Below are 24,741 nucleotides of genomic sequence, written 5' to 3' on the forward strand. Positions count from 1 at the left end.
TCAACACTTTATTCAATTCAATTGATGTGAACCTACGTACAATGCAGAGTTGGCTGGGAAAGTTGATCTGTTTAGGAATTGGGCAACCAAAATTAAATAGAAAATGTGAACGAGAAGGTTATCAATAATACATCATAATAAATTTTGGAAAAGTTATAAAATTGCTAGACTGGTTGACGTTGTTAACCATCATCGACCAATCGTTGACCATCATAATCAATTTTGGAAAAGTTATATGTGTTCTGCTAGACAATTTTGTATTTAACTTATTTGATAGATTTTAATTTTTTATATGTAATTATTTTCTTAAAGAATTATAAATTTCAGTGCATACTGTTCATCAGAGTGTATTTTATTACACGAAAGTATCAAGCAAAAACAGATATTAAAGAGAAAACTGTTTTTGAAAGATCAATTCCATTAGAACAAAGTAATATATGACAAACCACAGATGAAGCCAGCAAACATTTACTATTGATAGAATAAATTGTTAAATTAGAAAAAAATTTAAAAAATATAATATTAGATTTTTTTTATATTATTATTACACTGCATGGTTGCCTGGAAAAGTTGACGTGCCGTTCAAGAATTGAGAACCAAAATTAAATAGAAAATGCGAACGAGAATATTATCACTTGAACATGCCTGACCAAAAATACCTAATAATCCAATTGTGAGAAGTTAAAATAATTTCCAGAATTTGCAAATACTTCTAAATTGTAGGTCCCGTCAACAGATTAGACTCAAGTCAACTAAAAGAGGACAACACATAAAGGTTTGATTTTTCTAACTTCCTCCCATTCAAAATCCATTTAAAAAAAAAAAAAAAAAAATTGAGGGAAAAATTCTGCTAATCAGTTTTTTGTATTTTAGCTTATTTGGTAGATTTTAATTTTATCTATATGTATATTATTTTTCTTAAAGAACTATAAATTTCGCTGCTGTACTTGGTCATCAGAGTGTATTTTATTACAGGAATGTATCAAACAAAAATTCTTACCTCTAATAGGTAATAGCTCCAAACGAGAATACAAATTAATTCTAGAAACACTGCCTTAAAAAATGATGATTCTGTATCCAAGGCGATCCAAGAAAAGACAATATGCAATCCATTTTTGTTGATAAGTAAAGACCTACTACACTCGGAAGCCCACCACAAATCCAAATGGCATGTACATAGAACCAGTCCGCTTCTACTTCTTGCCATTCTGCATTTTTGGAATCAGGTGCTGAAGCAGTTGTTGTACAGTTCTTTGGAAGTGGGCATCCCCAAAGTTCATTGCCAGTGAAAGAGGAGGCAAAAAAGTTTTGTATTTGAGTGCCTGGAATTTTCAATCAAGTTGTATTGATACGTTCAATTGACTCAAGAATGTCAAACTGGAAATGCTCTCTGGGATTTGTCCAGAGAGTTGATTCAGACAAATCAAGTAACTCCAATGATCCCATAACACCAATATTCTCAGTAATTCTTCCAGAAAAAGATTGTGTGACAAATTCAGCCATACCAATGTCCAAGATTTGTCACTTCTACAGGAATCTCGCCTAAGAAATTATTTTCGGAAAGGTCTAGAACGTCCACCAGTTTGATGAAGGTGAATATTCAGCTGTTGTTCCTTTCATCACGATTGATGCCTCCTCAAGAGAAGTATAGGTCGTAAATGGACCTTCATCAGACCAATACTGTATGCCAATTATTCAGAAGGTTCTGGTCGTCATGGCACTCAAGTTACCAATACATCATGGAATGCGTCAGGAAAAACTATTGTGAGCAAGATCCAAGATTTGTAGAGAAGCTAAACCACAAATTTCTGTAGGAAACACGCCATCAAACTTATTTGAACGAAGGTTGAGGACCATCAACCTGGGGAAATTTTCTCCAATCCAACCTGGAATGTTTCCCACAAATTCATTTCCACTAATATCCAGTGCTAGTAGCTCGGTACAGTTAAGTGACATTGGTATTGTTCCAGAGAGGTGGTTTTTGCGAAGACGGAGTGACCAGAGGGAACTTAAAGTTCCAATGGAGTTTGGCAGAGTACCAGTGAATTTATTGTTGCCTAAAGTCAAAACTTTTAAGTCCTTCCAATTCATCCAACAATCAGGTAACTTTCCATGCAAAAAAAATTCTCTTTAAGAATGAGAATTTGCAGCGAACTATTGAACAAGTTCATCCCATAACACAAAAAATGGAAAATAGATCCTGATAAAGCATTGTGGGAAAGATCAAGTGTTCTAATGGAAGTCAGGTTTCCGAGAGCGCCACAAAATTTTCCCTGCAAGCCATTGTACTGAAGAGAAAGGTCTTCAAGACGGCTAAATCCATACAACCAGTCGGGTATCGAAGAAGTGAAAAAGTTATCAGATAAATCAAGATGGACAAGAGAAGTTTAAGTTTTGAAGTACATCAGGGATTGGACCTTCAAAATATTTATGACTTAAATCAAGAGTGGAAAGAGAAGAAAAATTTGTAAAGGGTAGTGAAGGAATGTGGTAGAGTCCACAAGCTGACAGATTTAGCTCTACCAAGGAAGGGAGTGTGTTTATCAGCTGCAGCCAATCAAAAGATTTGCTGAGATTTACACCACTCAAGTCAAGATGTTCCAAGTTAGAAAGACTGGAAAGCCACTGGAAATTCTCAACATATAAATTCCCAGTATTAATATAATTGAGACTGAGATCAAGATATTCGAGATTTGAGAGATTTCCAAGTTGGTGGGGAATCATTCCTAAAAATCCAGTTCTAGAAAGTTAAGATATCTAAGATTCTTCATAGAACCAAGAAATTGAGGAATCTGAACTTCTTCAAACTAATTAACACTCAAGTCCAAATAACTCAACTGTTTTAAATCAAGAAAGAAGGATTGATCTTACCAACCAACATCGACCCAAGGTAAGCTTTAGAATTGAATGTTTTGAGAGGATTTCTGAGGTGCAGCTCAAGGACATGGCCTGTGAAGTTGTGACAGACAACACCAGACCATGAACAACAATTTCCATGAACAGTACTCCAAGAGGCAAGCCGGTTCGAAGGATCTTTGAGAACTTGCTTTAACCTTAGAAGTGCATTTCTCTCACTTTCGATGCAACCCTGAAGGTAAGAGCTTGCATAGCAGAAGCTAATAGTAATTGTAGATATGGTAAGTAACTCAAGGAAAAGGAAATTAACAACAATGTTCATAGTTGGTTTCATTGGCTTTGTAATTAGAAAAGAAGGGAAATGTGCATGAGAAAAGTTATCAGTAGCATTCTATTTAATTTAGACCTGGGCACAGACCGGTCCCAACCGGGCTCGGGTCTGGGCCTCATTGGGACTAGTCACTCATGGGCTTGGGATCGGTCCTAGACCCATGGGAAATATCAGGACCGAGACCGGTCCTTAAGATTGGTCCTATGGGCCTGAAAAATTATTTTTCACCCCCCTAATTTTTTTTTTATATTTGGGGCCAAAAATAATTATATAAGGGGGGTTTATGTAATTTTTAGCGGCTTGGAAAATTTTTTCCACACCAAGAGATTAGTAAATTTTTAATTAATTTAAAAAAATAATTAATTAATTAATTTTAAAAAATAATTAATTAATTAATGGTTAATTATAATTAATAATAATTTATAAATATGAGGATTTAAATTTAAACTTTAAAGATATAATTTAATTAATTAATTTTAACATAATGTAATATTCACACAATCATACATTCACACTTCACAAATAAACAATTAAATAATTTTTTTTATTAAATTATTCATCGTCAACAATATTTGCATCATTCAAATCTGTGTTTCTGAAGAGTTCGAGTAGTTCAGGATCTTTAGGGTGCTACTTACTCTTCTCTCTACATGAGTCCAATCTTGTAAACACGTTATCACTTCAATCATCTCATTGGTTAAAGAGCATCTTCTATCTCCAACAATCTAGCCACTTGTTGAGAATGTTGACTCAGATGCAATTGTATAAACTGGCATAGATAAAATGTCACGTGCTATTTTGGCTACAATGGGGAATCGACTTAGATATTCTTTCCACCATTGAAGCACATCCATCTCACGTTTCCATTTGTAGGTAACGATTCAGCTCATTTGATGCATGTATGTACGCATTGGAGCTACTACTTTCGCCGCCATCTTCCATATACGTCCACATGCTTGATTCTTGACAGTTGTGTTCATCAAGGTCCTATTGGTCGTCTTTGCTAGACATTCTAGTTCCATTGTACTTGCTCTGATATAAAGAAAAAAGGCTTTCCAATTTTTGCTTAAAATTAATCAAATAATACGTATAATCATGTCCTAAATGCTGGCCTATCTCAGTAACTATACAATTAACTACGCGTAATTTAAATCTAGGATCTACAACAAGACCTAATCCATATAAGAATGGAATATCTAACTAATATTTCTCGTAATTTTTTTCCATCTTTGAAATAATTTCCATTAAGACGTCATTATATCTATATTTAGCAAAAGTTTTAAAAATTTGAAGTAAAATATCTAACGCTAAATTAGCAGTAGGATAATAAATACCACTTAATGTATTGGTAGATTCATAAAAAACTTTAAGTAATGAATAAAAAAGTTTGCAAACTGCCAATCATCATAGTTGACAACTTCTTGCGGATTCTTCCAGTTGACGAAATCGGTAATTTGTGTTACGTTTGGCAAAGCTTTTTCCAACATCAAGTAGGTGGAGTCCCAATGGATAGGCATGTCTATACATAACTTCAAAGGTCAAACCGGTGGATCCTTTTGCTTACAATATTTAACGTACTACTGCCATCTTTTGTTGTTACCACCGACGATGAATCCAATAGCCGCGCGCATGCTTTCAATCTTTGAATTTATAGCTTCTAAACTTGCTTTAACAATCAAATTGATGATATGGCAAGCACATCTCTGGTGAAAAAAATTGTCTTCACCAAGCAGATCCATATATGCAGATAATGAACTAATGTCTACTTCAATTCTGGATAATATATACAGATATCTCCACCACACATTGAAAGATGATAGGTAAGAATGTGGAATTTTCCAAGAGTAATTAACACGTTTGGAATCAAGTGAAGACTTAAGCTATTATTTTGCTATGAATGCTGGAAAAGTCATATTTTAAAATAAATAAGATGAGAGAGCAAATTTATATTCACAAGGAACTAAAAATTCAACAATCCGATCGCAACATCAACTGCTATGATTTATTATTCTGCATACCTTGATCTGATCGTGATTGAAGTACATAAAATATTGTTGGCTATAGCTTTAAAATAGAAAATAACTAGCAACATTTTCTTACAACAGTGCCAAACTTGTACCAGACGTTATCTAAGAAATGATAATACGCAAACCCACCATACATCCAAGTGCCATGCTTACATAGAACCAGTTCATTACCATCTTTCTTTCCTCTATTCTCGTGATAGTCCGGTGTTGGAACAGTAATAGTACAATTCTTGCTAAGCGGAGCTCTAGAGAGTGAACGTTCATTGCTAGTGAAACAGGATGCATCAAAGCTTTGCAATTGAGTGCTTGCAGGAATTTTTCCACCAAGTTTTTGTTGGACAAGTTCAACTTACTTAGGAATGACAACCTTGAAATGCTCCATGGAAATTCTCCGGAAAGCTGATTTCTAGAAAAAATCAACAGACTCCATTGATCTCATGCCACCAATATTGTTAGGAATTCTTCCTGTAAAAAAATTGTGTCACAAATTCAGTGACTCCCATTCCACAAGACTTGTCACTTCTACAGGAATTTCTCCTGAAAAAATAGTCTAACCCCTCCTTCAAGTTTGATATATCACTTATGGGAAAGAATGATAGAGAAATGCTGGCAGGCAATGCTTGCTTACTTCTTCTTTTCACACAATGTGCTGAGTTTTATATTTTCAATTTTGTATTGTCACTTCACGATAATAATTCTAAGTTCATTAAATTGTAATCTACTCATCCACCCCTGCAGTAGAAAATGTGAATGAGAATATCATTAATTGCAAGAGATCAGCAATGACATTTCACAGTCCAATTTGAATGCTATAAGTTAAATAACTTGTTCAGGAATAGAAAATAGAAATAATATGAACAATGATCATGTAATGGAAAAAGTGGGAAATAATGTAGCAATTTGGAGAAGTAGCAAATTGAAAACTTAATTTGTTGAAAGCCTTAAAGAGGAGAATATATATAAAGCTTTGATTTATAGTGGAATCCAAGTTAATTAATATAATACCTAGCTGATTTTTCTAATTAACGAGCACATATGAGAATGTGATCTCTTAGGAAATTACTTTGTTTTGGGATCCCCTGTTTCCAGCTCTGTTCAAAACAGAGATCGAAAAATTTAGATTGTGATTTTGTTCGTCTTAACTTTTCACAAAGTCTTATGGCGGACCCGAACCCAAGTCGAAAATTTCTTCATTCTCTGACTTGCTTTACATCTCACTGTTTATAACTATAACCTGCTATGTACGGCATGGACACCAAGTAATGAAGACAATATTTATAGCTCTGATTTTTCTAACTTCGTCCTTCCTTTTCAATGTCTCATATATCATTGAACTTTTATTATTGGAGCTTAAAATGTAAGGATTGTAACTTCCAAGATGAATAACAAAGAATGCATTAACAAATGAATCATGGGAATAGATCGGAAGACCTACTCTTGAGAAGGGAGATAAATTGAACAGATTCATTATATTTATTAATTAAGCTCTGTGAATTAACTAGAATCAGGTCATATTAAAGGATATTTAGCAAGTTTCATATTGTTTATAACTGCATAGTATGCTGATGATACAGACTCCCTAAAATGCTTAGTATTACGATTATTAAAATGATTTCACAGGAATTTAATTAAATACAGAATATTGACATAAATCACCTGTAATGCTTGACACTTGTTATAATTTATAACTAGTGTCGTTGACGATGTGTCATCTATACTACAAAGACAGCAACAACTTTTCTTCCATCTTTATTAGAAGAAATTATATATTGACTCTGTAGAGCAACAAGCACATAAAAGAATATATCTCTTACGAAATTACTCTGTTTTGAGATCCCCTGTTCCAAGTTCTGTTAAAAACAGATATTAAATAGAAACTGTTTATGAAAGATCAATTCCGTATAACAAAGTAAAATATGACAGACCTATCAGAATGAAGCCATAATGCACACAATTTACAGTTGATTTCCCTCAGACAAACTAAAATTCCTGAGGCAGATTGGAACAGTTTTACCCAAAAAAAATAAAAAAAAAAAAAAAAAAAATCTAGAACCCTTTTAGAAGCAACAGACTTCGCTTTTTATTGTAACATTTCATATGATCATGATTGTAGTACATAAAACAAAGTACATGTTATAGCTTCAAACAGAAACTAACCCACAACATCGCCTTACAATACTGCAAAATTTGATCCAAAGACTATCTAAGAAATTATAATACATAAACCTCCATCTGCTGCTGACAAGTAATGGACTTATTACAGCCCAGAAACCCAACATAAATCCAAATGCCATGCTTACAAAGAACCAGTCAACTTCATGTACATTGCCATCTTCCCCATCATCGAAGTTTGATGTTGTGACAACCACACTACAATTCTTGGGTAGGGGAGGTCCACAAAGATCATTACCAGTGAAAAAGGACGCATCAAACCCTTGTATTTGAGTACTCAAAGGGATTTTTCCAATTAACTTGTTATTGGAAAAGTTCAAGTGACTCAAGAATGTCAAATTTGAAATGCTTTGTGGGATTTCACCAGAAAGCTGATTTCCAGACAAATCAATAGACTCCAATGATCTCATAATACCGATATTCTCAGGAATTCTACCAGTAAAATAATTATGTGATAGATTCAATGCCTGCAATGCAACAAGGTTTGTAACTTCCACTGGAATCTCTCCAGAGAAATTATTTTTGGAGAGATCTATTATTCTCACCCAATCAAGAATTGTGTTATATTGAACCATTTGACCTTTATTCACAAGTAATGCATCTTCAACATAACCTTGAAAGAGATCTCTGGTTCTGCCATATCGTAGATATGCACTTTCTCCCGAACTGTTTGTGATGGCACTGAAGTTATTGATACATCCGGGTACAATTCCGTGAAAATTGTTATCAGCAATGTCTAAGATTTGTAGCAGAGCTAGATGGCAAAGTTCTCTTGGTAAAAGCCCTTCGAACTTGTTTGATCGAAGATTGAGAATTACCATCTGAGGAAAACTTTCTCCAAACCATGCTGGAACTTTTCCAACAAACGCATTTTCACCAAGATCAAGTGCAACAATCTTCGTACAATTTTTAAGTGGCATAGGCATGGTTCCAAAGAGGTGGTTTTTGCGAAGATGTAGATATTGAAGGGAACTTAAAGATCCAAAGGAGACTGGAATGTTTCCAGTAAATTTATTCTCATTTAAATTCAAAACTGTTAAGTATGGTAAGTTCATCCAACAATTAGGTAATTTTCCATATAAAAGGTTTTTCCTCAGGATGAGAATTTTCATCAAAGACTTTGATGCGTTCATCTCATAACACAGAAAAGGGAAAACTGATCCTGACAAAGCATTGTTGGAAAGATCGAGCACATACAGATTAAGGGGTATAAGAGGCAAAGGACCTGAAAAATTGTTAGAACTCAAGTCAAGAAACTCAAGTTGAATTAACTCTGTTAAATTTGGAATCTGACCGTAGATATGGTTGTGTGAGAGATCTAAATAGACAAATTTGAAAGGAAATTTAAAAAAATATCTTGGGACACTATCAAAAATGCTCGAGTTGGTTACATCTAGATAAGTTAGATGCTTTAGTTTACGAAGCCATGATGGAAATTGAGGTCCTAAAGGAACAGAACTCAAACTTAAATTTTGAAGTTTAAAAGGAGGAACCCATTGAGGACTGAATTTCAACGTTAGAGAGTTTCCAGATGCACCAAATTGCAACAATCTTTTGAGATTGGAAAAATGGATTTCAGAAACAGTTCCGTTGAACATGTTGTAGGAAAGATCAAGACGTTGCAAACACCCAAGTTTTCCTAAAGCTGATGGAATCGGACCAGAAATAGAGTTATGAGGTAACAAAAGAGTATTTAAATTTTTAAACTGTCCAAGTTGGTTGGTCAAATGTCCAAAAAGCCGACTCCCACTCAAATCCAAGTGTTCAAGTACATCTGAAACACACCCAGAGAAAATATCCAGGACTTCAGACAATTCTTGATTCAACTCGACCTCTGAGATAGAGAAGCTCCGTAAGTTGCATAGTCTTCCCAATGATACTGGGATTCCCCCTTCAAATCTATTGTTCGAGAGTTCAAGCTCTTTGATAGAAGTCAAGTTTCCTAGAACATCTATCGTACCTTGCAAGCGATTGAACGTAAGATAAAGTTTCTCAAGACGACTAAGTTTGTACCACCAGTCAGGTAGTGAAGAATTGAAAGAGTTAAAGTTTAAATAAAGATGTCTAATGGAAGTCAAATTCTGAAGTCCATCAGGAATTGGACCTTCAAAATTATTCTTACTTAAATGAAGGATGGCAAGAGAAGAAAGATTTGTAAAGGTTTGTGGAGGGAAGTGATGGAGTTGACAACCTATCAAATTCAATACTACTAAGGAAGGGAGCGTGTTTATTACCTGCAACCAATCAGAGGCTTTGCTGAGATCCACAGTAGTCAAGTCAAGGTGTTTCAACAAAGAAAGACCTGACAACCATTGCAAATTCTCAACATGCAGATCCCCATAACATTCACCAATGATCAAGTAGCGAACCTGGCTGAGATCAAGATATTCCAGATTAGAGAGATTCCCAAGTTCATGCGGAATCCTTCCTTGGAATCCTCCTTCCGAAAGATTAAGGTATCTTAGATTTCTCATAGAACCAAAGAATTTAGGAATCTGAACTCCTTTGGAATCATTGCAGCTTAAGTCCAAGGAAATCAGGTGCTTTAAATTAAGCAAAGAGGGATTAATATTACCGGTCAACTTAGACTTATTGAAAGCTTCACGTTCGGCAACAAGAATATCAGACGGCTCCGGTTCAGTCGAAAAATCATTTCCAAGGTTGAGCTCCAGGACATGGCCTGTCGAGTTGTCACAGACAACACCAGACCATGTACAACAATCTCCATCATCAGCAGTCCAAGAGGCAAGTCGATTAGAAGGATCAATGAGATCTTGCTTGAACCTTAAAAGTGCTTGTCTCTCACTTTCGATGCAACCCAGCTGGTAAGAGCTTCCATTGCAGAAGCTAATGTTGATGGTTGCTATGGCAAGTAACTCAAGGAAAAGAAAAGCAACAACAATACTCATGGTTGGTTTCATTGGCAAATTGTTAGAAGAATGGAAATGTGTGCGCATAAATTGTAAGCAATAACTTGCTATTTATAGCATCCATCATCCAAGGAACTTCTCATGAATGACCAATTTAATTGCTCAACTTATCTTTCACAAGAATAGGATCTTTTATGCATTTCGTGTACGTTAATTGGAGTGAGTTATTACTTGATGCTTGATTGATAATGAACCAAAAGATCTATACATCTCTGCCACAAACTGAACCCTAATAGGTAGAAAATGTGAATGATAATATTATCAACTGCAAGATATCAACAATAGCATATGAGAGTCCAACTCAGAAAGTTGCATATCATTTTCAGTCTTCAATCACTTCTGTTGACTCCAAGTCAGTTAAAGGAGGACAAAATACGAATCAACACTAACTAATGCAGGTATGTTGGCGCGAATTAATAGTTGAAGCTGGATTGATAGAGCACTAGTGGTGACTTCTCATCACACATTTTGGAAAAGATGCAAATACTTCTAATTTTAGTGGTCCAATTAACAGAGTAGACTTCAAGTCAATTAAAGAGGACAAAATATGAAACTTTGATTTAATTAGTCAATAATGGTTACAATAGAAAAGTATCAAAGTTTTAATTGAATTTCTAACCCCTCCTTCAAGTTTAATATATCATTGAAGTGAATGAATGATGGAGAAATGCTGGCAGTACTTGCTTACTTAACCTCTCTATTACGTCTTCTTCTTATCACACTGCTAGCCCAAATCAACAAAAGGTTGATCAATGGCTGAAATCATGGGTGTTAACCAAAATCAAACAAAGATTGATCAATGGCTGAAATTAAGGGTGTTAATTCCTAACTAGAGAGACACAAAATAACCTCAGGCCACAAGACTAGAAGTATATCTTTTGTTTCAAGACAACATCATTCCGTTGATCCATTCTTTTATGTGTTTGCAAAATTATACTTCAAATTACACCTTCAATCGCGCACACACACGAACAGAGTTCCCACATTTATTATAACTCTTCATTTGATAATTGAAGTACATAAACTGACATAGCTTCACAAAAAAATTTTACTAACACTGTCTTACAACGCTATAAAAAATGTAACCAAGGGAGTCCAAGAAATCACAATATATAAACCTCCATCTTCTGATGATTAATAAAGGACCTATAAAACTCCAGAAGCCAACCACAAATCCAAGCTTCATGCTTACATAGAACCAATCCACTTCATCTCCATAATCGTCAATTTCCTCTCCATTTTTGTGGTCAGGTAAAGGTTTTGAAATAGTATCGTCAGTACAATTAGGAAGTGGAGGTCCAAAAGTTTGTTGCCAATATAGTAGGATGCATCAAAGCTTTGAAGTTGAGTGCTAAAAGGAATTCTCCCACTCAAGTTGTTATAAGATAAGTGCAAATGATTCAACATTAACAAACTTGAAATACTCTGTGGGATTTCACCACAAAGCTAGTTTGCAAAGAAATCAATTGAGAATAATGATCCCATAGCACCAATATTCTTAAGAATTCTTCCTATGAGAGAATTCTGTGACAAATTTAAGGACAACAATGCTCCAACATTCTATTTGCGAGTTACCAAAACAAAAATAGCTTATTAATATCCCTTGAGACCCCTAAAATAAAAGAGAATATAGATGATGTCCATCATCTATTCATTTGTAACCGTGGATGATATATCTTCTGTTAAAAATTTAATCAACTCATTTGTAATGTTGGACAACATATAATCTATTAAAAATTTAATGAACAAGAAGTCATCCGTAGAATAAACTTTTTATAACTTGCCATTCTTAATTATTTAAAGTTGTGTAAGTTTTGCTTAGTTTGTAGAGAAATAGTGTCTTAATTCTAAGTTTTATTCATTCTGTTTAGGATCCCTATTTCAATTCCTATTCAAGTTAAGAACTAAAGAGAAAATTTGGTCATCACTATGACCTCCTAGGAAATTACTACAATCTAGGATCCCTTGTTCCAAGCTCTGTTAAAGAGAAACTGTATACGATGCTAAAGAGAAACTATGATTATGCCAGATCAACTCCATATAAAGAAGTAAAATATGAAAGAGCAGTGTTTGATATATCTAAAAAATAAAGGCCTTTTAGAATGAAGCTATAACGCAAACAATTTACCGTTAAATTCCCCTGAGAGAAACTAACATTTGACTTTTACTCCAAAAGAACCCTTTTTCTGGGGCAGAAGCAAAATGACTTCGACATTTATTGTAACACTTCATATAATCATGATTGTAGTAAATTAAACAAAGTACATACATAGCTTCAAACAAAAAACAACCCACAACATTTTCGTACAACACTGCCAGATTTGATCCAAAGGCTATCTAAGATATTATAATACATAAACCTCCATCTTCTGCTGACGAGTAATGGACTTATTAAAGCCCAAAGACCCACATAAACCCACGATAAACCCAAGTGTCATGCTTTCGTAGAACCAGTCCACTTCATGTTCATTACCATCTTTTCCATCATCGTAGATTGATGTTCTTTATAGCATCCATAATCCATGGAACTTCTGGTGAATGACCAATTGCTCCCTTTATCCAGCTCTTCTGGAACAGAAGTCTGAAAAGTAGGACCTCACAATATTTTCCATGTAAATTTGCGGAAAGTCTTACCCTTGATTTAAAAGACATTTCATTAATTAGTACAGGTTACAATAGAAAACTATCAAACCTTAAATTGATTTTTCTAACCCCTCCTTCAAGTTTAATATATCACTTACAGGAAAGAATGATAGCTAGAGAAATGTTGGCTGGCAATGCTTGATTGCTTCTTTTTTTCACAAAATGTGCTGAGTTTTATATTTTTATTTTTGTATTGTCAATTCACAATAATAGTTCTAAGTTCCACAGTTTCTTGTCTTATCTCTAATTAGAAGGTGAATGTGTTTCATACGAAGAGGAATTTAAATATAGTCCAAAGCAAATAACTTGTTAAGGAATAGAAATAATAAGCACAATGACCATGTACGGAAAAAGTGGGAAATAATGTAGTTCCACAGTTTATGTCTTATCTTTAATTAGAAGGTGAACGTGTTTTGAACGAGGAGGAATTTTAAAAATAATCCAAAGCAAATATCGTGTTAATGAATAGAAATAATAATATGTACAATGATCAATGGAAGGTGGCAAATAATGTAGTTCAACAATTTCTTGTCTTATCTCAAATTAGAACGTGAACGTGTTTTGAACGAAGAGAAATATTAAATATAGTCCAAAGCAAATAACTTGTTGAGGAATAGAAATAATAATATACACAATGATCATGTATGGAAAAAGTGGGAAATAATGTAGTTTCACAATTTTTTATCTCTAATTAAAAGGTGAACATGTTTTGAACAAGGGAAGTTTTAAATATAGTCCAAAGATAAAAACTGGTTGATGAACAGAAACGACTGCATATGACCGGGTATCCAATTCAGTTACGGGTACAATGCTGAAAGAATTTTGTGTAATGAAACGACTGCATTTAAGCGGAAGTAAGTCTTTGACAACAAGTTTTTTTCTTTGGGAATAAGGTTATAGTGATTAGTGAAACTGTTTTTATTCATTGTTTACTTTTGAGACTCTAAAGGGAGGAGAATGTATTAAAAAAAACCATTCTGGATTACTCATAAATCTACAGAAGAGAAGATGTTAATTTTTGGCCTTGACGATGGTCTCGATTGGTTCTGAATATATACAATCAACATAACTGCAGGCGATAGAGCTGTGAAGAAGATAAAGTTGCTGGTAGAATCGGAAGGAAAGGAGCAAGGGAGCAGCAATTCTGACGCTGTCAAACAAGGATACAGTTATAGGTTTCAGATGGCATACAGACATCTCTAAAACTATTAGCAACCAATTTAATATTTTGTCGCTAATAGTTACCTTGGCAACGAATTTTGAAATCGTAGCTAAAAGTCTTTTTTGTTGTAGTAAATATATAACGCTACACAACTTGTCATGTATGAAAGAGTAATGAAGTAAAACAAATTTGCATGCACAAAAGGAGTAAACATTGAACAATACTGTCGCCAACATAAACTACTTTTCATAATTATTTAACACTTGATCTGATCGTCATTCAACTACGTAAAACGCTAGCAACTTTTTCTTACTACACTGCGAAACTTGATCCAAAGGTTATCTAAGGAATGATAGTATGTATTTATCCTGTCCTTCTGAAACAACTTATCTACCAGTCCATTTTCGGAAATTATCTGAAACTTGAGTTTGACACATTAATTGAAGAGTCATTAACTGATATGTAGTACATGTCTTTTCAGAGTAATCTATATGTTTGAAGCCATGGCTGGGAAATGAGCACTTTCACCAGGCAGTCCATTTGTTTATTGGTATGTCCTGTCGGAATTTGGGAGTGACAAATCAAACTTGCAGAGCCCAAAAACGTGATGAACTCCGGAGAGAAAACTAAATCTTCTTTTATTAATTTGAATGACTTAAAATACATTGAAAACTTCCCATCTCTTTTATAGTAAGAGACTTCCAATAATAATCCTAATAAAAAACTACTTCATAATTCAACTTAAACTTAAGAAAAGGAAAATACATATTCTCAAACTCTTATTCCTAAAACAAGACTTTAACTAAAATAGCAAATCTTCCAAAACATAGAAGATATCCTAAAACAGGAAATTAACATAAACCAAAACACTTGTTTCAATTTTCCAATCTTGCGCTTGTTTCTTCATTTTCTTCATCACATCGCGTTTGTGCTGTGGCATGGCATGCATTGACCTGTGCTGCGGCATGCGTTGACCTGTGCTGTGGCATGCGTTGACCTATGCCGCAGCATGCTCGTTTCTTTTTTGTGTCTTCAACTTGAGCTATGTTTGCATGCACCAAAATATGTTCATTTTTCAGTATGTCCTTTCTATTTAATACTAGAACTATGCAAGATTGATAGGTAATTTTTTTCCTTAACATAAGTTTTTACGTGAATTTAAATCTTGTTTATTATTGATGGTTAATAAAAAGGAAAAATCAAAATGTTTTAGAAAATCCTAATCTGATTAAGTTCAAACTTCAATAGAACTATTTGAACACCAAGGCAATCTCAGCCTGTATATTTCCAGTCTAGATTTCATGATTTCATAACTTTTTCTTTTTTCCATTCTATGAAATTAGGCCTTTGGGAACTTGACAACCTTTTGATCACAAATGATAAATATATGTTTCTAAGTAATCAAATTAATTGTTTAACAACTTCCTGACAAAAGTTAAGTGAAACTGAACAGTCCCTTTTGAATTAAGCGTCACTATATTTCTTTTTTTGAAAAACTTTAGCATTAATGCTCAAGTACTCTGGTTCAAGTACACAACAAACAAATTCATAAATTTAGCTTATTACAATACGTCATCTAGTTTATGAAATAACATAAAATGACTGAACTTCAAAATTAAAAATCTAGTGACATTTTGTTACAACACTAACAAACTTGTCCCCAAGACGATCCAAGAAATGACAATACATATACCTCCATCTTTTGTTGACAAGTAAAGGACCTATTACACACCAGAAACCCACAACAAACCCAAGTGACATGCTTAACCCGCAACAAACCCAAGTGACATGCTTAGATAGAACCCCTGAACTTCATACTTTGTTAACGTCTTCTTCTTCTTCTGCATTCTTAGAATCAGGTATTGGAACAGTTGCAGTACAGCTCTTTGGAAATGGAGGTCCGCAAAGTTTATTTCCAGTGAAACTGGATGCATCAAATCCTTGTAATTGAGTGCTCAAAGGAATGCTTCCAACTAAGTTGTTATTCGATAAGCTCAAGTGATTCAAATATGTCAACCTCGAAATGTTTTGCAAGATTTCACCAGAAAGTTGATTTATGGAGAAATCAATGCTCTCCACTAATAATATAGCACCAATAATTTCAAGAATTCTTCCACTAAGATAATTGTGTGACGGTTCAGTGACTGCAACGCAGCAAGATTTGTCACTTCCATAGGAATCTCACTTGAGAAATTGTTTTGGGAAAGGTCTATTATTCTTACCAAATTAATAGTTGTGTCATTTTGAACTATTTTCCCTTTCATCACAAGCAATGCATCTTCACAATAATCTATTGCAAAACCACAATAGGATCCTGGATAAGGAGATATTGAATGCAGTTGCCTCCAGAATAGCTCATTGTGACCATGGTTGTAAAGTTATTGATACATCTTGGAATACTTCCAAAGAAATCGTTATCAACCAAATCTAAGATTTGTACAGAAGTTAGACGGCAAAGCTCTATTGGTAAGAAACCATGAAACTTATTTGAACGGAGGTTGAGAATCATCATTTTGGTAAATCTTTCTCCAATCCACATAGAAACATTTCCGAAAAACTTATTGTCACTAATATCAAGGGCAATTAACTCTTTGCAGTTTTGCAATGATGCAGGAATTTCCCCAAAGAGATTATTTCTGCCAAGGTGCAGCGACTGAAGAGAACTTAACATTCCCATTGAGTTGGGAAGGTTTGTTGGTTCAAGGAAGAAAATTTCAGAGTAAAAATGAGAGATTGAAAATGAAGGAGACGGCAAGATTTTAGGGATTTTTCTCTCTGCATTTCATTCATTGAACAGAGCAATGTATATACAAACTTACGTCACTGTTTTACCTACTGCAGTAAAAGTAAAATATTACAAATACACTTTTAGCAAAAAATATGCACCAACCCAAGTCAAGTCTCAACAAAACATGACATAAAGTCTTCACATGAGTGGCCTGATATCTGTTCCATAACCACTGTAGTCTTAACAAAAAAAGAAGCTGAAACTTTGGCTCCAAAAATCAGGTTTGAATATCCAACATAACTTGTCCCATTTCCAATAGGTTATCACCTATATCGTCACGCCTCCTTGATAAGCTTGCTGGAAACACCAAGTCTAAGTCTCAAACTCTCAAACTTGGTTTTAAGTAGACCCTTGGTCATGATATCTGCAAGTTGATCTTCACCCCTACAATGGATTAGTTTCACTTCAGCATTACTTTCAGCTTCTCTCACGGCATGGAACTTGATCTTGATATGCTTTGTCCTACTGTGTAGGATTGGATTTTTTGCCATAGCCACTGCTGATTGATTATCACAGAAAATTTCAGTAGGTTCTTCTTAAATCTGCCTCAAATCCAGCATGATTTTTCTCAACCAAATAGCTTGGTTAACTGTGGCAGCAGCAGAAATGTATTATGCTTCTGCCGTGGACTGAGCTGTTGTGTCTTGCTTCTTGGAATGCCAGCATATGGCCCCTGAGTTCAAGAAGAATACATAACCTGATGTACTCCTCATATCATCAATACATCCAACCCAATCACTGTCATAGTAGCCAACAAGCTGCAATTTTTCAGCCTTTTTTAACCATATTTCAAGCTCAGCACTTCCTTTAATACACCTTAGCACCCTCTTGGCTGCCTTGAGATGAATTTCACTTGGATTGGACATGAACCTAATGAGGACACTCACTGCGAACATTAAATCTAGTCTGGTGGCAATCAAGTACAAAAGGCAGCATATGATGCTTCTATACATTGTTTCATCAACCTTCTCAGCCCCATCATCCTTACTCAGCTTTAAATTCATAGCCAATGGAGTATCCACTGATTTTCATTTGTCCATATTGAATTTATATAGAATTTCAGTTGCATACCTCTTTTGATTGACAAATATCCCATGGTGACTTTGGTGGATTTCCATCCCAAGAAAGTAGGACATCTCCCCTAGATCAGTCATCTCAAATTCTTTATGCATGGCTGATTTGAAATCATTAAGTTTAGTTGAGTTGCTCCCCATGATGAGTAGGTCATCAACATATAGTGAAACTATGGTAGACTCATTTTCCAGCCTCCTAACATATAGAGTGTGCTCATTAGCACTCCTTGCCTAACCCAAACTCATCAAATACTCATTAATTCTGCTGTACCAGGCTCTAGGAGCCTGTTTCAAGCCATATAAGGTATTTCTCAGCAAATACACCTTATGCTCCTGCCCTTCCACTTCATATCCCTCCGGTTGCTCCACAAAAATTTTCTCATTGAGCCAACTATTTAAGAATGCTGGCTTGACATCTAATTGGTAGATTCTCCACTCAAATTGGGTTGCCAATGCAAGAAGAATCATTATAGTATCATGCCTAGCCACTTGTGCAAAGGTATCCGAAAAATCCACACCATATTGTTGAGCAAAACCCTTAACAACTAATCTTGCTTTATGTTTGTACATTGAACCATCATGCCTTAGCTTCCTTTTAAAAATCCATTTTACTTGGATCACTCTCCTGGTTGTTGGTCTGTCAACTAACTCCCATGTTTCATTCTTCTTAATCATGTTTATCTCCTCCTGCATTGCATTCCTCCAAATTTCAGATTTAGCAGCCTCCCTGAAGTTTGCAGGTTCAAGCATGGCTGCATTACATCTCTCATAAACCTCAGCCAAAGACCTTGTTCCCTTGATTGGAAAATCATCATCCAAGTCTGCCTCTTCTGGAATCTCAAATCTGTCCACTGGTGCATCTGCAATCTGCTCTATTTTGTCCATTTCAGCTTCATTTTTCACCCAGTTCTAGGTCCCTTTTTCATCCACCCTCACATCCCTTGTGATGTGTATCTTCTTGGTTACAGGATCATAGATTCTATAGGCTTTGGACTACTCACTGTATCCTATAAAAATTCCTATCAAAGCCTTCTCATCTAGCTTACTTCTTTTAGCTGCTGGGATGAGAGCATAACACACACTCCAAAAAATTTTCATGTTTCTAACTGAGGGCTTCATTCCATACCAAGCTTCATAGGGTGTTTGATTTGTCAAGGCTTTAGTAGGGAGTCTATTAAGCAAATAGACCTCTATATTTACAGCTTCTGCCCAAAATAATTTGGGCAGCCTCTTCTCAGCAACCATGCACCTTGCCATCTCCATTACAGTCCTATTCTTCTTCTCACTAACTTCATTTTGCTGTGGAGTATAAGGACAACTGAACTGGTGAACAATTCCAGCCTCCCTACAGATTTTCTCAAATTCGTTGGAAGTATACGCACTCCCATTATCACTTCTAACAGTTTTTATACATAGGCTTGATTGTTTTTCAACCTGCACTTTAAACCTCTCAAACACCACTGCAACTTCACTCTTTAATTTCAAAAAATACACCCAGCACAACCGGGAATAATCATCAATGAAAAGGATAAAATATTTTCTTCCATTTAGGGATGGTGTTTGCATAGGTCCACACACATCCGTATGGATGAGTTGCAGCCTCTCACTAGCTCTCTAAGCCTTGTTAACAGGGAAGGGTAATCTGCTCATCTTGCCAAGATGACAAGTAGCACAAATGGTTTTGTTTTCAGCAATTTCGGGCAGGTCATAAACCAGCTCTTTGGTTTGAGTTTCCTCAAGACTATGGTAATTTAGGTGGCCTAATCTCTTATGCCATAATTCAATCTCATCTACATTCACAACACATGCTTCTAAATCTGGTTTGTTCAGCCTAATGGGAAAGCTTTTTCCCATCATCCTTACCTTCATCAATTCTTCCCTTCACTGTCCAGGATTGTGCAAAACTAGAAGTGCAGGTCATACTTCCTCTCCATCATTTGTCCAACACTCAAAAGGTTATGACTTAAACTAGGCACATACAAGACATTGGGAATGAGTTTAATACCTGATTTTATTTGCACAGCAATATCTCCTCTCCCTTTCATAGCCACAAATTCCCCATTTCCAACCTTAACCTTGGAATGGTAAGACTTGTACAAATTCACAAAGTCTTCCAGGTTTGTTGTCATGTGATTTGTGCACCCACTATCTATTAGCCAATCATCATTTTGAGCTTGAACAACACTGTATGAGGCCACGAACAACTGCTCTGGATCTTAGTTTGGCTGCTGGTCCTCCATAATTTGTGCTTGCTGTGTTGACTGAGATGGTTTGCTTTTGCATACCTTTTCAATGTGACCATATTGCTTGCATGATCTACACTGAACATTAGGCCTAAACCAGCACCTCTTTTCACTATGCCCCTTCTTCTTGCAGTGAGCACATGGTGGAAATTCTTTCCCTCCAGTCGGTTTATTCCACTGGTTTCCCATTCTCTCCTTTCCTTTCTTTTCTCCCGTAGGTCTCTTGCGTCCACCCTGGCCTAGTTTGCCTTTGAATCCAGCCACCATTGCACCTTCACTAGTGTCCTCTTGCCTCAACAATCTCCTTTATTCTTGAGCTTGCAGGGCATACACCAAATCAGTGAGGGTGATTTGTGTCAAATCCTTAGAATCCTCAAGTGAGGATATCTTAGATTCAAACCTTTCGGGTAGGCTAACAAGAACCTTTTCAACTATCCTTTTATCTATCATCTCCTCTCCCATTAATCTGATTTTGTTTACCACATTCATCAACCTATCCACATACTCTTTTATGGTTTCAAACTCCTACATTTTCAGCATCTCAAACTCCCTCCTCAAGTTTAGCACCTACATACCCTTTGTTGTGCCACTGCCACCTAACTCTTCTTTAAGTTTATCCCATGCTTCCTTGGCTGACTCATATGCCATGATTCTAGTGAACACTTGTTCAATCACTGCTGCATGGATATGGGACAAAGCTCTAGATGATTTGGTGGCTTCTTCGTCATGCAATCTAATCTGGTTCAAGGTGGGGTTTGGCCCTAGTACAGGTGGTTGTCTTTCCTCTTCAACATACTGCCATAATCCGTGTCCTCTCAAGAACGTTTTCATTTTGACAGCCCAAATGTGATATTGATGCCTATTGAAGGTTGGAGGAGATAGAGAAGTTGAGGGTTGTGCCATTGAGTCAATTTGTGTGAAACTTGAAACTGATTTCAGCATAACAGGGGTTGAGAAAGTGGAGAAGAAGAGATGAGGTTATCAGGCCCTCAAGATCAATATTGCTCTGATACCATTTGTTGGTTCAAGGAAGAAAATTTCAGAGTAAAAATGAGAGATTGAAAATGAAGGAGACAGCAAGATTTTAGGGATTTTTCTCTCTGCATTTCATTCATTGAATAGAGCAATGTATATACAAACTTACGTCACTGTTTTACCTACTGCAGTAAAAGTAAAATATTACAAATACACTTTTAGCAAAAAAATATGCACCAACCCAAGTCAAGTCTCAACAAAACATGACATAAAGTCTTCACATGAGTGGCCTGATATCTGCTCCATAACCACTGCAGTCTTAACAAAAAGAGAAGCTGAAACTTTGGCTCCAAAAATCAAGTTTGAATATCCAATAGAACTTGTCCCATTTCCAGCAGGTTATCACCTACATCATCCAGGTTACCATGAAAACTATTGCGACCTAAATTCAAGACCAACAAGTTTTTCCAATTCATCCATTGGGTAATTCTCCAAATAACAAATTGTTCCTAAGGTTAAGTATTTTCATTCCCTTTGTCTCATTCATCCTATAACACACAAAATGGAAAATGGATCCTGAAAAAGCATTGTCAGAAAGATCAACTGCATTCATATAGATGGATACAAGAGGCAATGGTCCGGACAAGTTATTCGCGCTCAAGTCAAATAACCCAAGATGAATAGCTTCAGTTAAATTTGGAACTTCTCCATAGATTTGGTTGTGAGAGAGATTAAAAGAAACAAGGCTGGGAAATGATTTCCAAAACCTATTAGGAATTGTGGATATAATTCCAGAATTGGAAATATCCAGATACATTACTCTTCTGGGAATAAACCCACAGTGGAATTTGAAAACCTACATGACAAGATCTCAATCCTAACTCTTGAAGTTGAAAAGGAGGAACCCAATTCGAACTTACATTCAACATTAGAGAGTTTCCACATATATAAAAAAGTGAAAGTCTTCTAAGATTTGCAAAGTGAATTTCAGAAAGAGCTCCATTCAATTTGTTAAACGAAAGATCTAAAGTTCTCAAGGATGAGAGTTCTCCTAAAGACACTAGAATAGGACCTAAAATCATGTTGTCACTTAGATAAAGATTGATTAAGTTTTTAAATTGCCCAAGTTGATTAGGCAAACAACTAGAAAGTTGACTACTTAGCAAATAAACATCCTCTAATTTGTCTGAAACACATCCTTAAAAAATATCAAAAACTTCTGATATATCTTGACTTAATTTAATATATGATAGAAGAACAAACCTCAACTTGCATAGTCTTCCCAATGATCTTGGAATTTTCCCTTCAAGTTTATTCATTGAGAGATCAAGCCAATTGATGGAAGTCATGTTTCCTATATCTTCAGATATCATACCTTGCAAACTATTGTTGTAAAGACAAAGGTACTCAAGATGAATAAATTTATAAAGCTAGTTGGGTATTGAAGAATTCAAACAGTTGTGAGACAATGAAAGATATCTAAGGGACGTCAGGTTTTGAAGTTCATCAGGAATTGGACCTTGAATATTGTTATAATATAGGTCCAGATGTACTAAATAACTAAGACTAAAACCCCAAGTAGGAATCAAAGAATTATCAAATGGCTTGTTGGAAAGATCAAGGGTGGTGAGAGAAGAAAAATTTACAATATGTAGTGGAGGAGAATGATGAAGCTGACAATATGACAATTATAACACTTCTAAAGATGGAAGTGTGTTTATCATTGGCAGCAAGTCAGGTCCACCCCAGTCAGGTCAAGGTGTTTCAGCAAAGAAAGACTCAATAACCACACAGAATTCTCGACGTATAAGCTGCTCGGATAGTAAGGACGAAGGTCAAGAGAGATTTCCCAGTTGGTGAGGAATCATTCCCACAAATCCGCATAGACTGAGGTTCAGGTATTTCAAATTCCTCATAGAACCAAGAAATTTTGGAAGCTGAGTTGCTTCAAAATAGTTACCACTCAAATCCAAGTAGTTCAAATGCTTCAAATTAAGCAAAGAAGGATTTAACTTACCAACCAACATTGACGATAGAAAAGCATAAGATGAATAGTCATCGTAAGGATTTAGAAGATTGAGCTTATGAACATGGCCTGACAAGTTGTCACAGACAATACCAGCCCACGTACAACAATCTCCATCACCAGTCCAAGACAGAAGTCGCGGGTTCCTGGTATCGTTGAGGTCTTGCTTGAACCTTAGGAGTTAGGAGTGCTTGTCTCTCAATTTCGATGCAGCGAACATAAGAGCTTTCACTGCAAAAGCTAATACTAAAGGTTGATATGGAAAATAACTGAAGAACAAGAATAGCAACAAGACTACTCATGGTCGATTTCAGTAATGGCATGCAGTTTTAGATTGAAATTTTTAAGAAGGAAATGGTGAATGAGAATCTTATCAGTAGCATGGTATTTATAGGGTTATTTATGTGACCACAAAAACATGTTCAATGTCAATGTTCTCTTGCACGTTATCTTAGCTTTTCACAAAGTCTTAAGGTGGACCAGAAACCAAGTTGAAAATTTACAACTCACTGCTTATAAACTGTTACGTACGGCATGGACACCAAGTAATGAGGACAATATTTATAGCTCTGATTTTTCTAAATTCGTCCTTCCTTTTCAAAAATATCATTGAACTTTTATTATTGGAGAGGTTTCGAAAATATGCACCTGTGTATCTCAATCATGGAATTGAGTAGAAAATTGGTAATAACATTTCGGTGGATCACAAATCACAACTTGTAAGAGCATCACTTATGACTTAATTATGATAAATCAATTAGTGATGAAGACTAACACACACTTGCATATTAGCGGACCCTTCAGGTTTCTTTTTCGGTGTCTTTGTCTTTATTGTTTTACTTTTGTGAACATAATGAAAATCCAAAGTCATCTTAATCGTCAAAATGAATTTGTTAATTAAAATATAAGGAGGTTCATCATATTGATTGGTTAAATTTTCCCATGATCTTATATTCATTCCTTCTCTAACAGTTAGAAATTGTGTTTATCCCGTATTGTCAAGTTGATGGGTTGTTCTGGTGTATATATATGATTAGGCTCTCTTCTGTTAAATCAAGTGAGTTTTACGCAAACTTATTTATCACTTAAATCAATTAACACTACCAGTCATGGGTTTGTGGGCAATTTGCACAGTTTTTGTCGTTACTATTCCCATCAATGATATTACCTTAGGTTCTTCTGAAAATTTTGTATATATTGTTACAAATTCTCCCATTAAAAGAATACGTGACAAATCAATGAAAAGATTCCAGAATTCAATGGGTATTCTGGCTTGGCTAACCTGGCAAGATTAAGAGTAAAATAGAAAAGATATATATGTGTATATATAAAAACAAATTTAAACACCTGTCAGTTTCTAAATTTAGCAGAAGTGGACCGAGTCTCATCATTCAATCCGAACTCAATGCGAATTTGGAGAGAGAATCATTAGAGGAAGAAGTTCTCTGTTCTGTTCTGAGCAACCAAAAAAAAAATTGGTTCTTCCGGGGCAGAGGTTTTCGAATGCTCAGAAGA

The 24,741-nt window shown here is 35.4% G+C and overlaps 2 protein-coding genes and 1 pseudogene across 2 annotated transcripts; all 3 read right to left on the bottom strand.

Annotated features, from left to right (window-relative positions):
- Positions 1–1,329: 1,329 nt before the first annotated feature.
- On the bottom strand, positions 1,330–3,196 carry LOC116110497 (annotated as a pseudogene).
- A 4,159-nt stretch (positions 3,197–7,355) lies between these two features.
- LOC116110487 (receptor-like protein EIX2) lies at positions 7,356–10,295 on the bottom strand. The gene has a single exon (XM_031396700.1). It carries the CDS (start codon positions 10,293–10,295, stop codon positions 7,356–7,358), a length of 2,940 nt encoding a protein of 979 aa, XP_031252560.1.
- A 5,638-nt stretch (positions 10,296–15,933) lies between these two features.
- LOC116110488 (receptor-like protein EIX2) lies at positions 15,934–16,798 on the bottom strand. The gene is made up of 2 exons (XM_031396701.1): positions 16,465–16,798; positions 15,934–16,265 (listed from the first exon to the last, which is right to left on the bottom strand). Exons 1-2 carry the CDS (start codon positions 16,796–16,798, stop codon positions 15,934–15,936), a joined length of 666 nt encoding a protein of 221 aa, XP_031252561.1.
- Positions 16,799–24,741: the final 7,943 nt, after the last annotated feature.

This window comes from Pistacia vera, unplaced genomic scaffold, assembly GCF_008641045.1.
Source record: "Pistacia vera cultivar Batoury unplaced genomic scaffold, PisVer_v2 Contig603, whole genome shotgun sequence".
NCBI classification, from domain to species: domain Eukaryota; kingdom Viridiplantae; phylum Streptophyta; class Magnoliopsida; order Sapindales; family Anacardiaceae; genus Pistacia; species Pistacia vera.

Coding starts and splice junctions, on each gene's coding strand:
- LOC116110487 (XM_031396700.1), bottom strand. CDS start 10,295: ATGAGTATTGTTGTTGCTTTTCTTTTCCTTGAGTTACTTGCCATAGCA.
- LOC116110488 (XM_031396701.1), bottom strand. CDS start 16,798: ATGGGAATGTTAAGTTCTCTTCAGTCGCTGCACCTTGGCAGAAATAAT. Junction 16,266..16,464: donor CACAATGAGCTATTCTGGAG/GCAACTGCATTC, acceptor GCTGCGTTGCAG/TCACTGAACCGTCACACAAT.